We start from the raw sequence: 15,258 nt of genomic DNA on the forward strand, positions 1-15,258 counted from the left end.
TTGAAAAAATACGGTCCAATGATTCCACCAGCGTACAAACCACACCAAACAGTGCATTTTTCGGGATGCATGGGCAGTTCTTGAACGGCTTCTGGTTGCTCTTCACTCCAAATGCGGCAATTTTGCTTATTTACGTAGCCATTCAACCAGAAATGAGCCTCATCGCTGAACAAAATTTGTCGATAAAAAAGCGGATTTTCTGCCAACTTTTCTAGGGCCCATTCACTGAAAATTCGACGTTGTGGCAGATCGTTCGGCTTCAGTTCTTGCACGAGCTGTATTTTATACGGTTTTACACCAAGATCTTTGCGTAAAATCTTCCATGTGGTCGAATAACACAAACCCAATTGCTGCGACATTTCATTCATCGACATTTCACGGACTTCAGCAACACTCTCAGAAACAGACGCAATATTCTCTTCTGTACGCACTGTACGCATTCGTGTGGTTGGTTTAATGTCCAATAAAGTAAACTGAGTGCGAAACTTGGTCACAATCGCATTAATTGTTTGCTCACTTGGTCGATTATGTAGACCATAAATCGGACGTAAAGCGCGAAACACATTTCGAACCGAACACTGATTTTGGTAATAAAATTCAATGATTTGCAAGCGTTGCTCGTTAGTAAGTCTATTCATGATGAAATGTCAAAGCATACTGAGCATCTTTCTCTTTGACACCATGTCTGAAATCCCACGTGATCTGTCAAATACTAATGCATGAAAATCCTAACCTCAAAAGAATCACCCTTTAGTTAAGTTTGACAAAAGTTTCTATAGAAATAAAATTTTGACAACATTTTCTATAGAAGTAAAATTTAGACAAAATTTCAATAGGACTAAAATTTTGACAACATTTTCTATAGAAATAAAATTTTGGTAGATTATTTTTGGCTCGGGTGGCAACCATGATTATGAACCGATATGGACCAATTTTTGTGTGATTGGGGATCGGCTATATATAACTATAGGCCGATATGGATCAATTTTGACATGGTTATTAGCGGCCATATACTAACACCATGTTTCAAATTTCAACCGGATCGGATGAATTTGGCTCCTCCAAGAGGCTCCGGAGATCAAATCTGGGGAACGGTTTTATAGCCCCCATATATGTTATAATTATGGACCGATATAGACCAATTTATGAATGGTTATTAGAGACCATATACTAACACCACGTACCAAATTTCAACCGAATCGGATGAATTTTGATCCTCCAAGAGGTTCCGGATGTCAAATCTGGGGATCGGTTTATATGGGTGCTATATATAATTATGGACCGATATGGACCAATTTTTGCATGGTTGTTAAAGAACATATACCAACACCGTGTACCAAATTTCAACCGGATCGGATGAATTTTGCTCCTCTAAGAGGCTCCGAAGGTCAAATCTGGGGATCGGTTTATATGGGGGCTATATGTAATTATGGACCGATATGGACCAATTTTTGCATGATTGTTAGGGACGATATATTAATACCATGTACCAAATTTCAGCCAGATCGGATAAAATATATTATTCTTAGAGGCTCCGCAAGTCAAATCTGGGGGGTCCGTTTATATGGGGGCTATACGTAAAAGTGGCCCGATATAGCCCATTTGCAATATCATCCGACCTACATCAATAACAACTACTTGTGCCAAGTTTCAAGTGATAGCTTGTTTCGTTCGGAAGTTAGCGTGATTTAAACAGACGGACGGACGGACATGCTTAGATCGACTCAGAATTTCACCACGACTCACAATATATATACTTTATGGGGTCTTAGAGAGGGAGCCACCGTGATGCAAGGGTTAGCATGCACGCCTTGCATACATAAGGTCGTGGGTTCGATTCCTGCTTCGACCGAACACCAAAAGTTTTTCAGCGGTGGATTATCCCACCTCAGTAATGCTAGTGACATTTCTGAGGGTTTCAAAGCTTCTCTAAGTGGTTTCACTGCAATGTGGAACGCCGTTCGGACTAGGCTTTAAAAAGGAGGTCCCTTGTCATTGAGCTTAACATGGAATCGGGCAGCACTCAGTGATAAGTGAAAAGTTCACCAATGTGGTATAACAATGGACTGAATAGTCTAAGTGAGCCTGATACATTGGGCTGCCACCCAATATTTCGATGTGTTACAAATCCTATGGTGGAGGGTATAAAAAGCTTCAAATATAGGCTAAGAGTTATCTTGAGGATTTAGCATCTTTGGTTTAAAGTTTTTTTTTGGAATTAAGGAAACATTTTTTCTTTGAGGTATCCTCTATAATTTGGATTTTTAAACTGCAATTTGAATAGCTTTATTAATGTACCGCCAAAAATGAAAATTCGATAAATGAGATCTAAATCCTAATTTTAATTTTATTGATCCTAGATTTAAGGTCAGATGGTTTGCCAAATTTCTTCTTCTTCTTTTAAAGAAGCCGTATCTTTGGCTCGGAATCAATACCAAAATCCTTCAGAGAAGGTCAAAATCCTTGGATTCAGGTAAACTTTTTTGTGAGTGTACTTTAATTCTCCGCTTCTTTGGCTCGAAATCAATACTAAAATCATTAGTGTAAAGACAAAATCTGTGGTTAGCTTTGCTAAAAGTGATCCACAATTTTGATTTCAAATCAAATCCAGTGTATGTATTTTTTTATACCCTCCATCATAGGATGGGGGTATATTAACTTTGTCATTCCGTTTGTAACACATCGAAATATTGCTCTAAGACCCCATAAAGTATATATATTCGGGGTCGTGGTGAAATTCTGAGTCGATCTAAGCATGTCCGTCCGTCCGTCCGTCTGTTGAAATCACGCTAACTTCCGAACGAAACAAGCTATCGACTTGAAACTTGGCACAAGTAGTTGTTATCGATGTAGGTCGGATGGTATTGAAAATAGGCCATATCTGTCCACTTTTACGTATAGCCCCCATATAAAGGGACCCTCAGATTTGGCTTGTGGAGCCTCTAACAGAAGCATATTTCATCCGATCCGGCTGAAATTTGGTATATGGTGTTGGTATATGGTCTCTAACAACCATGCAAAAATTGGTCCACATCGGTTCATAATTATATATAGCCCCCATATAAACCGATCCCCAGATTTGGCTTGTGGAGCCTCTAAGAGAAGCATATTTCATCCGATCCGGCTGAAATTTGGTACATGGTGTTGGTAGATGGTCTCTAACAATCGTGCAAAAATTGGTCCACATCGGTCCATAATTATATATAGCCCCCATATAAACCGATCCCCAGATTTGGCTTGTGGAGCCTCAAAGAGAAGCATATTTCATCCGATCCGGCTGAAATTTGGTACATGGTGTTGGTAGATGGTCTCTAACAATCATGCAAAAATTGGTGCACATCGGTCCATAGTTATATATAGCCCCCATATAAACCGATCGCCAGATTTGGCTTGCGGAGCCTCAAAGAGAAGAAAATTTCATCCGATCCGGCTGAAATTTGGTACATGATGTTGGTATATGGTCTCTAATAACCATGCAAAAATTGGTCCACATCGGTCCAGAATTATATATGGACCCCATATAAACCGATCTCCAGATTTGGCTTGCGAAGCCCCAAAGAGAAGCAAATTGCATCCGATCCGGCTGACATTTGGTACTTGGTATTGTTATATGGTCTCTAATAACCATGCAAAAATTGGTCCACATCGGTTCATAATTATATATAGCCCCCATATAAGCCGATCCCCAGATTTGGCTTGCGAAGTCTCCAAGAAAAGCAAATTTCATCCAATCCGGTTGTAATTTTGAACATGGTATTAGTATATGATCTTTAACAACCGTGCCAGAATTGGTCCATATCGGTCCATAATTATATATAGCCCCCATATAAAACGTTCTCCAGATTTGACCTCCGGAGCCTCTTGGAGGAGCAAAATTCATCCGATCCGGTTCAAATTAGGAACGTGGTGTTAGTATATGGTCGCTAACAACCATACAACAATTGGTCCAATCACTCAAAAATTGGTCCATATCGGTTCATAACCATGGTTGCCACTAGAGCCAAAATTAATCTACCAAAATTTTATTTATATAGAAAATTTTGTCAAAATTTTATTTCTATAGAAAATTTTGTCAAAATTTTATTTCTAGAGAAAATTTTGTTAAAATTTTATTCGGTTCACAATAAAATTTTCATCATTGTCAAAATTTTATTTCTATAGAAAATTTTGTTCAAATTTTATTCGGTTCATAATCATGGTTGCCACTCGAGCCAAAAATAATCTACCAAGATTTTATTTCTATAGAATGTTTTGTCAAAAGTCTATTTCTATTGAAAATTTTGTTAAAATTTTATTTCTGTAGAAATTTTTATCAAAATTTTCTTTCTATAGAAAATTTTGTCAAAATTTTTATTTCTATAGAAAATTTTGTTAAAATTTTATTTCTGTAGAAAATTTTGTCAAAATTTTATGTCTACTTTGTCAAACTGAATTATATACGTATTGGATCGATCTTTTTTGATTTAATATATACCACGTATGGACTTACATACAATTTAGAAGATGGTGTTAGGAGGTTTTAAGATACCTTGCCATCGGCAAGCGTTACCGCAACTTAAGTAATTCGATTGTGGATGGCAGTGTTTAGAAAAATTTTCTACGCAATCCATGATGGAGGGTACATAAGCTTCGGCCTGGCCGAACTTACGGCCGTATATACTTGTTTTTTTTTTTTTTTTTGATTTTTACACTGGATGTTTAAGAATCTTCTAGAAATCAAACGTGTATCGTTCTTATAAATACAGAATCTGATGTAGAATAAAGAAACTTTAAATTTCATTTTGGGAAGCGTACCATTCAAACCGATCTCCTTTTCTTAAAATCTAGATCTCCGATTTCTTAAAATCCACCTGAAATTTCATGTATTTTCATTTTACCGGCTATAATGAAGAATTTTCCAAGGATACTATTGTATTCGATTCATGGTATTGGGTATTTCAAATTTGAGCCAGCCGAAACGAAAATACTTTTTTACTATTTTGTTTGAATATCTTACCAATGCGCATTCGAAAATTATTGAAGGAATGCATATTCACTTCCTCGATCTTCTCAAATAATTGGAGTGCATATTCGGCCATTGCAGTGACGTGTTTGAAATTTTCCATATCACATGTTTGGGCGGTAAGACCAGATGCTGCCATATAAGTGGCTCCAGTGCTTTTAATTTTTTCAATATAGCTGTAATGAAATTGGAATAGGATGATAATGAAATTCAAAGAAAATTTTTTGTTTGTTTGTTTTGTAAGAATATCTTATGCACTAAAACAAGGACTTACCGAAATCGTTCCTCACTTAAAAGCTCATCAAAATCGGCAATAATTTCATTAAGCAGACGAAGACATTCAACACCCTCATTATTACCCTCTAGTTCAACATAAAATTCACTGAAATTGGGTATGGAGGCAAAAAGTATGCAAACGCTGTCACACTGTTCATGATAGAGGTCCTGAAATCAAATGGAAAAAAGAAAGAATTTAATTATTCGATATATTGGATATGTATTAAAATCGTAACTTATGACATTAGAACAGTTACTAGTAGTAATACCCATAAAAATTGAAAAACTTGGGTTAGCTCCGTTAATAGGGCGGTTTTCTTTTAGCACTGGATACTCTAAGCCGTGAAGGACTAAAAGAAAAGAGAGTACTCGTTTATCCAGGACATCTCCAAAAATATGCAACACTGTCATCAGCTGTTTAAAAGCAATCACAGAAAAGAAGTGAAATCTTGAATTTTTAATGTATGAAATGCTCCAATTAGTAATAAATATTTACTGCTGCGATTGTTTCTGAAACTGTACCACTTTGAATTTCTTGTTATACCCTCCACCATACACTGAAAAAAAAGCATACTCGGTTCCAAAGATTTTGTCTTTACTTTAAAAAATTTGGTACTGATTCCGAGCCAAAGAAGCGGAGAATACAAGTAAGGATACTTTAAGACACAGTTCTCTTTTAAATTTAGGTTTTTTGTACTTGCTTCTAGGAAGCAAATTTTAATTTTTCGCTTTCTCAGCTTTTTTTCTTCATATGCTATCAAAGTCCTTTAAAAACGAGTTAACGGCAACTTTATTTTCCAAATTGGGACTCGACTTCCAATAGAAATTATGCTATGTTTGAAGTAAAAAACTTCTTTAAAATAAAGTTTTGAAAAACATGTCCTATATTTGAACGATTTTTTGCTTTGTAGTCAAGATGCAAAAAGACAACAAATTTAAAGACAATTTCATTAAATTTAAAGATTTTTTCTGAATTATTAAAGTCAAGTTGACCTTAGCCTATAAATTTTTTCTTTCATGTTAAGATACCCATTTTTAAGTCAAATCTCTTATTTATAAGGACAATACGAATTCATTGAAAAGTTTATCGACTTTTGGACAAGGAAACTAACTTTATTTTAGAGAAATGCGTCTTCTATGCTAAGCAAAATTTGTATTCGTATTTTAAAGACATGAAATCTTTGACCTCACGACAATATTTTTTTCAGTGTATTATGGGGGGTATATTAACTTTGTCATTCCTTTTGTAACACATCGAAATATTGCTCTAAGACCCCATAAAGTATTTATATTCTGGGTCGTGGTGAAATTCTGAGTCGATCTAAGCATGTCCGTCCGTCTGTTGAAATCACGAAATAAATAAAGGGTGATTCTTTTGAGGTTAGGATTTTCATGCATTAGTATTTGACAGATCACGTGGGATTTCAGACATGGTGTCAAAGAGAAAGATGCTCAGTATGCTTTGACATTTCATCATGAATAGCCGAACGATCTGCCACAACGTCGAATTTTCAGTGAATGGGCCCTAGAAAAGTTGGCAGAAAATCCGCTTTTTTATCGACAAATTTTGTTCAGCGATGAGGCTCATTTCTGGTTGAATGGCTACGTAAATAAGCAAAATTGCCGCATTTGGAGTGAAGAGCAACCAGAAGCCGTTCAAGAACTGCCCATGCATCCCGAAAAATGCACTGTTTGGTGTGGTTTGTACGCTGGTGGAATCATTGGACCGTATTTTTTCAAAGATGCTGTTGGACGCAACGTTACGGTGAATGGCGATCGCTATCGTTCGATGCTAACAAACTTTTTGTTGCCAAAAATGGAAGAACTGAACTTGGTTGACATGTGGTTTCAACAAGATGGAGCTACATGCCACACAGCTCGCGATTCTATGGCCATTTTGAGGGAAAACTTCGGAGAACAATTCATCTCAAGAAATGGACCGGTAAGTTGGCCACCAAGATCATGCGATTTGACGCCTTTAGACTATTTTTTGTGGGGCTACGTCAAGTCTAAAGTCTACAGAAATAAGCCAGCAACTATTCCAGCTTTGGAAGACAACATTTCCGAAGAAATTCGGGCTATTCCGGCCGAAATGCTCGAAAAAGTTGCCCAAAATTGGACTTTCCGAATGGACCACCTAAGACGCAGCCGCGGTCAACATTTAAATGAAATTATCTTCAAAAAGTAAATGTCATGGACCAATCTAACGTTTCAAATAAAGTACCGATGAGATTTTGCAAATTTTATGCGTTTTTTTTTAAAAAAAGTTATCAAGCTCTTAACAAATCACCCTTTATATATACCCCCCATATAAACCGATCTCCAGATTTGGCTTGCGGAGCCTCTAAGAGAAGCAAATTTCATCCGATCCGGCTGAAATTTGGTACATGGTATTAGTATGTGGTCTCTAACAACTATGCAAAAATTGGTCCACATCGGACCATAATCATATATAGCCCCCATATAAACCGATCCCCAGATTTGGCTTGCGGAGCCTCTAAGAGAAGCAAATTTCATCCGATCCGGCTGAAATTTGGTACATGGTATATGGTCTGTAACAACCATGCAAACTTTGGTTCACATCGGTCCATAATTATATATAGCCCTCATATAAACCGATCCCCAGATTTGACCTCCGGAGCCTCATGGATGAGCAAAATTCATCCGATTCGGTGGAAATTTGGTACGTGGTGTTAGTATATGGTCTCCGACAACCATGAAGGAATTGGTCCATATCGGTCCATACCTATATGAAGCCCCCATGCAAACCGATCCCCAGATTTGACCTCCGGAGCTCCTTGGAAAAGCAAATTTCACCTGATCCGGTTGAAATTTGGTACGTGGTGTAAGTATATGGTCTCTAACAACCATGCAAAAATTGGTCCATACCAGTCTTAATTATATATAACACCCATTTAAACCGATCCCCAGATTTGACCTCCGAAGCTATTGGAGGAGCAAAATTCATCCGACCCGGTTGAAATTTGGTACGTGGTAAAATTTGGTACATTGCGCTAGTATATGGCCGCTAAGAACCATGCCAAAATTGGTCCATATCCGTCTATAGTTATATATAGCCGATACCCAAACATAATCTACCAAAATTTTATTACTATAGAAAATGTTCTCAAAATTTTATTACTATAGAAAATTTTCTCAAAATTTTATTACTATAGAAAATTTTGTCAACATTTTATTACTATACAAACTTTTGTCAATATTTTATTTCTATAGAAAATTTTGTCTACATTTTATTTCTATAAAAAAATTTTGTCAAAATTTTATTACTATAGCAAATTTTGTCAAAATTTTATTACTATAGAAAATTTTGTCAAAAATTTATTACTATAGAAAATTTTGTCAACATTTTATTTCTATAGAAAATTTTGTCAACATTTTATTTCTATAGAGTTATTACTTACTGAATTATTTACTTATTTAATTGGCCTTTTTGTTTAATATATACCTCGTATGGACTAACTTACAATTGAGAACGCGCTCGCAAAAAAGTAACTCTTTCCTCCCAAACGAAATTTAAGACAAACAAAGTTCGTTTCTCATTTGCTTTTCGCTGTAAGGATGTGTATTTGGAAGAAACGTATATACTTTTTGTGATAAACGTTTATTCTTTTCCAGGATGTAAAAACAATTTCATAAAGACAAACTCAAAAAAAAAAAAAAAACAAACAAACAAGTAAGTAAAGTCTAAAGTCGGGCGGGGCCGACTATATTATACCCTTCACCCTATGTAGGCCAAAATTTGTGTTACCATCTCAACTACTTCACAATTGCTGGAAGCTATATAAAGGAGACAATTTTTTTACTTCTACAAAATCTCAAGAATTAAAATTTAAATCGGCTAACGCTATCCAGTTAATTGGAGGAAACTTCCATTGAAAATGGGTCTAAAATGTGTAACAGTCTACCATATTTCCCCAACTCTGGTGGTGGTGGTGGTTTGGCACGCATAGTTATAATATTTATTCTACTATATCTGCAAAATTTCAAGTAAATTGGAGAAAAACATTGGCCTCCGTGGCCATAATAGTGTAAATCGAGCGAAGGATATATATTGGAGCTATATCTAAAAGTGAACCGATTTCAACCAACTTTGGCATACGTCACGATACCATCAGTTGTAGTCTTTGTAAAAAAAAAATGAACAAATTAAAGGGTGATACGGTCAAAATTTGGTCAATATAAACTTGACGTATTTCTTTCAATTTTGCATTTAGAAAACCTAAACACCCCTCATTTTGAAGGTGTGTGTGTGTAAAATGTTGCTCCTATTTTGATTTTGGAATTCACTCTTCAGTTGTCAAAATGCCGTCCAAGCAAGAAGAGCAGCGTATTAAAATTTTGCTCGCGCATCGCGAAAATCCGAGCTACTCGGACTATCGACTTACAAGAAGGTAGTGACTCCAAATTGCGATGATAAACAAAATACGACGACCAAAGCGCGATCCCGGAGGCTGTACACGACGATGCTGACGAAGTTTGACTGCGTGGTAATGGACGACGAAACCTACGTCAAAGCCGACTACAAGCAGCTTCCGGGACAGGAGTTTTATATGGCACAAGGAAGGGGAAAGTTAGCAGATATTTTCAAGCACATAAAACTGTCAAATTTCGCAAAGAAATATCTGGTTTGCCAAGCCATCTGTACCTGTGGCTTGAAAAGCAGCATTTTCATAGCTTCCGGGACTACCAAGAAATTTACGTGAAAGAGTGTTTGAATAAACGTATGCTGCCTTTCCTGAAGAATCACGGTTGTTCCATACTGTTTTGGCCGGATTTGGCATCTTGCCATTACGGTAAAAAGGCCATGGAGTGCTACGCCGCCAACAACGTGCAGGTGGTTCCCAAGGACAAGAACCCTCCCAACACGCCAGAGCTCCCCCAATTGAGAAATACTGGACTATTGTCAAGCGGAACCTAAAGAAGACCAAAAAACTGCTAAGGATGAGCAGCAGTTCAAGGCAAACTGGCTTTCTGCGGCAAAGAAGGTGGACAAGGTGGCTGTACAAAATCTGATGGCAGGTGTCAAGCGTGAGGCCCGGCAATTCGGATTTGGAAAAGCGAAAGCCTAACTGAATATTTTTCCTGAATTTTATACTAATTGAACTTGAAAAAGAAATTTAATTTGAATTTTTAAATAAACGATTTCACCGATTTACACGCGTTTTCCCTTGACCAAATTTTGACCGTATCACCCTTTATGTAGTCCAAGAGGACAGAAACTTTCAAAAATAAAATCGGGCATTAATCGGGCGTGCACTATATTGTAAATTCTGACATATTAATTATATTTTTGATAAAAATCGATATTTCTGGTTACACTTTTTTCAAGTTTGGAAAACTAAAGGTAGAATTACATACCATGCGTTCAATGCGTTAAATGCGTCCGATGATTGAAGAGTTGAAATTTCTCTTTGAAATCAAAAGCTCGAATAGTCTACCGCAAACAGAAAAAATCAACCCTTCCATCAACGCACGGATTGACGCATGGTGTGTAATTCCACCTTAACTTTTAAAATATAGCAACAAAACTGACATTTATGGGATACTTTTGACAATTAAACCCTTTTCAAGATCTTTCGTTGTTATACCAAAATATATTGCGCAGGTATCCCCAAATTGGAATTAACCCAATAGGTGTGTAGGCAAAAACTACCTGGTTTGTGTCTCGACTTGTTACATTTACAATTTATCTTCACGCACATACGAGTAACCATAAACCCCATATTGCATTTTTCTTCATGTAATCCATTTTCAACGGAATTTATTTATGTGGTCGAATAGACTTGTTTTTTTCATCCAATTTATTCGACATTCCGGTAAATAAATTCAAAACATTATTATCGATTAAATATGACCCATATTTCCACACATCAATTGCAGACGATGACAGTTTCCTTTTGTTGATGAGTGTATGGGTACCATCAATATTTAGCTGCACCTAAGTTTATAGCAAATTTTCGATATGATGACATGTGAGTGACGTTTATTTAAATCAAAGAAAGGAGTACCATTTCGTAATGTACCTTGACATCCATGTTTGAATGACAGTTTAAAGCACACAATACTCAACTGCAGAAAGCAATAAAACGCACAACAGGCATCCCTAACAACCCTCTCGAGTGCCCTAGAATTTTAACATAACAGACTGTCAACAGAATAGCGACGACAATAACACCTAAGTTCCATCAATGTATGGAACAATCAATGGAAAAATGGGCTAAATGTACTACGAAAATCAAGCCATATTAAAGTTTTCCAAGAAATTCAATGAACTCAAAATGAAGAAAAAGTTTATAGAAAAATTGTTTTCTGAAAAATGAACGACGTAGTTTGGCAAAAAAAATTGAGGGTGTACCACACTGAAAAAAAAGCATACTCGGTTCCAAAGATTTTTTCTTTACTTTAAAAAATTTGGTATTGATTCCGAGCCAAAGAAGCGGAGAATACAAGTAAGGATACTTTTAAGACACAATTCTCTTTTAAATTTAGGTTCTGTGTACTTGCTTCTAGGAAGCAAATTTTAATTTTTCGCTTTCTCAGCTTTTTTTCTTTATATGCTATCAAAGTCCTTTAAAAACGAGTTAACGGCAACTTTATTTTCCAAATTAGGACTCGACTTCCAGTAGAAATTATGATATGTTTGAAGTAAAAAACTTCTTTAAAATAAAGTTTTGAAAAACGTGTCCTATATTTGAACGATTTTTTGCTTTGTAGTCAAGATGCCAAAAGACAACAAATTTAAAGACAATTTCATTAACTTTAAAGAATTTTTCTGAATTATTAAAGTCAAGTTGACCTTAGCCTTATAAATTTTTTCTTTCATGTTAAGATACCCAATTTTAAGTCAAATCACTTAATTATAAGGACAATACGACTTCAATGAAAAGTTTATCGACTTTTGGACAAGGAAAATTACTTCATTTTAGAGAAATGCGTCTTCTATGCTAAGCAAAATTTGTATATCTATTTCCCTTTAGATGCATCACAAGTGCAGGATACCAATTTGTTTTGCACTTCCGATGAAGTTATTTTGGAAAAGTCTTAGAAAATACTCTATTTGGAATTTTAAGTTTTGGACAATTAAATGTCGCAAAAACTTATAGAAAATCGATAAAAAAAGTATATACGGCTGTAAGTTCGGCCAGGCCGAATCTTTTGTACCCTTCACCATGGATTGCGTAGAAACTTCTATTAAAGCCTATAATCCACAATGGAATTACTTGGGTTGTGGTAACACTTGCCGATGGCAAGGTATCTTAAAACTTCTTAACACCGCGTTCTCAATTTTAAGTTAGTCCATACGGGGTATATTTTAGACAAAACAAGTAAGTAAAGTCTAAAGTCGGGCGGGGCAGACTATATTATACCCTTCACCCCTATGTAGGCCAAAATTTGTGTTACCATCTCAACTACTTCACATTTGCTGGAAGCTATATAAAGGAGACAATTTTTTTACTTCTACAAAATCTCTAGAATTAAAATTTAAATCGGCTAACGCTATCCAGTTAATTGGAGGAAACTTCCATTGAAATTGGGTCTAAAATGTGTAACAGTATACCATATTTCCCCAACTGGGGTGTACGTATATATGGGAGCTATATACAATCTGAACCGATTTTGACTAAATTTGACATGTATAGTTAGAATAATAATTCTGCTATCTATGCGAAATTTCACGTAAATGGGAGTATAACTTTGGCCACCCTGGTCGTATGAGTGCAAATCGGACGGAAGATATATATGGGAGCCATATCTAAATCTGAACCGATTTCAACCAAATTTGGCGCAATTACCTATACTACTAAACGTACTCCTTGTGCGAAATTTGAAGCAAATCACGGCAAAACCCTGGATTTTGAGGCCATATAAGTTCAAATCGGACGAAAGATATATATGGGAGCTATATCTAAATGTGAATCGATTTTGACCATATTTGGCACATACAATAGTATCGTTAAAAGTACCGCTTGGGCTAAATTTGAAGTAAGTCAGGGCAAAACTCGGGCTTTTGAGACCATATAAGTCCAAATCGGGCGAAAGATATATATGTGAGCTATATCTAAATCTGAACCGATTTTAACAAAACTTGACACACTTAACGATACTATTAAATGTACCCCTTGTGCAAAATTTGAAGCAAATCACGGCAAAACTCTGGCTTTTGTGGCCATATAAGTTCAAATCGGACGAAAGATATATATGGGAGGTATATCTAAATTTGAACTTATTTCAATTATATTTACCAAGAATTGGTAGAATGTCAATTCTACCCTCTGTGCAAAATTTCACGAATATCGGTAGTAAACTTTGGCTTCTGTGGTAATATGAGTCTAAATCGGGCGAAAGATATATATGGGAGCTATATCTAAATCTGAACCGATTTGGCTGATATTTTGCAGGATTTGCGAGATTCATAAAATATTTAGATGTACGGTATTTCAAGAAAAATCGGTTGATAAACACGCTAACTATGACCAAATCGGGGATAAATATATATGACAGCTATATCTAAATCTGAACCGATTTTTTCCAAAACCAATAGCGATTGTCTCTGTCCCAAGAAACGGCCCTATGCCAAATTTGAGGACGATCGGACTTAAATTGCGAGCTGTACTTTGTGCACAAAATTACATATACAGACAGACGGACGGACAGACGGACATCGCTAAATCGACTCAGAATTTAATTCTAAGCCGATCGGTATACTAAAAGATGGGTCTATGACCACTATTTCTTGGCGTTACATACAAATGCACAAACTTATTATACCCTGTACCACAGTAGTGGTGAAGGGTATAAAAAGGAGTTTAAATACCTAAATAATTCAGTTCTTGATCGGTATTTAAAGGGGGAGTCTCTAAATAATTACAAACCGATATGAACCAGTTATTGCAAGGCAATTGGAGAGCCAGAAGTAAAACATGGGTTCGGTTTATACGGGGGCTATATATAATTATGATAAGTATACTAAATTATACACGGACGAAAAAGACTGCTTTTCATATGTTTGGGTGTAGAAATTATATGTTTGGAACTCAAATTTTTTAACACAATATTTTTAAGTGCAAGCATATAATGTTCATAAACTAGCAAAACATGTTTCGGACATGTATGTTAATATGTTAGAACATATTATGTTTGGGACATAAAATGTTTGTAAATATAATGAGCTTAGATGCAAACATATATTAATTTGGAAATATCATGTAAACATATATGTGTTTAGAAAGAGAGACCTAGAGAGTATGCTGCAAGTAAAATAATGAAAGTAACCAATTGGCGCCTTAAAAATATATCCACACAAAGAAAATGTCATTAAAAATTTTTAATACCAGTGTATGCCCTAAGGTGTAACATAATATGTTTGAACAATACAAACAATATTTTGTTTGGACCAATCCTGAAAAAATATATGCTTGAAGCAAAATGTGTTTGGGGTATATGTTAACAGGTTGGCTGATAAGTCCCCGGTCTGACACATAGATGTCGTCATATAAATGCATATTTTTATATAGTACCAACCTTCAAATGATTCGTGTCAAAATTTGACGTCTGTAGTCAATTAGGTTTGTTATTGTGAAAAAAATGGAAAAAAAAACGAATTTTCTGTTTTTTGAAGGGAAAAAATACGGTGGAAACAAAAACTTGGCTTGATAATGAGTTTCCGGACTCTGTCCCAGGGAAATCAACAATATATGATTGGTCTGCAAAATTCAAGCGTGGTGAAATGAGCACGGAGGACGGTGAACGCAGTGGACGCCCGAAAGAGGTGGTTACCGACGAAAACCTCAAAAAAATCCACAAAATGATTTTGAATGACCGTAAAATGAAGTTGATCGAGATAGCAGAGGCCTTAAAGATATCAAAGGAATATATTGGTCATATCATTCATCAATATTTGGATATGCGGAAGCTCTGTGCAAAATGGGTGCCGCGCGAGCTCACATTTGACCAAAAAC

General features: G+C 35.9%; 1 protein-coding gene across 1 annotated transcript in view; it reads right to left on the minus strand.

Moving 5' to 3' along the window:
• The window catches only part of LOC142235716 (uncharacterized), a 428,189-nt gene that overhangs the window by 33,953 nt on the left and 378,978 nt on the right, over positions 1 to 15,258 (minus strand). Inside the window, exons 24-25 of the mRNA XM_075306976.1 lie at positions 5,277 to 5,446; positions 4,997 to 5,178 (exon numbers count right to left, since the gene is read on the minus strand). Of these exons, the coding sequence (XP_075163091.1) occupies positions 4,997 to 5,178; positions 5,277 to 5,446 (352 nt within the window). The remainder of the gene's footprint in view (positions 1 to 4,996; positions 5,179 to 5,276; positions 5,447 to 15,258) is intronic.

This window comes from Haematobia irritans, chromosome 4 (genome assembly GCF_050003625.1).
Source record: "Haematobia irritans isolate KBUSLIRL chromosome 4, ASM5000362v1, whole genome shotgun sequence".
Lineage (NCBI taxonomy): Eukaryota > Metazoa > Arthropoda > Insecta > Diptera > Muscidae > Haematobia > Haematobia irritans.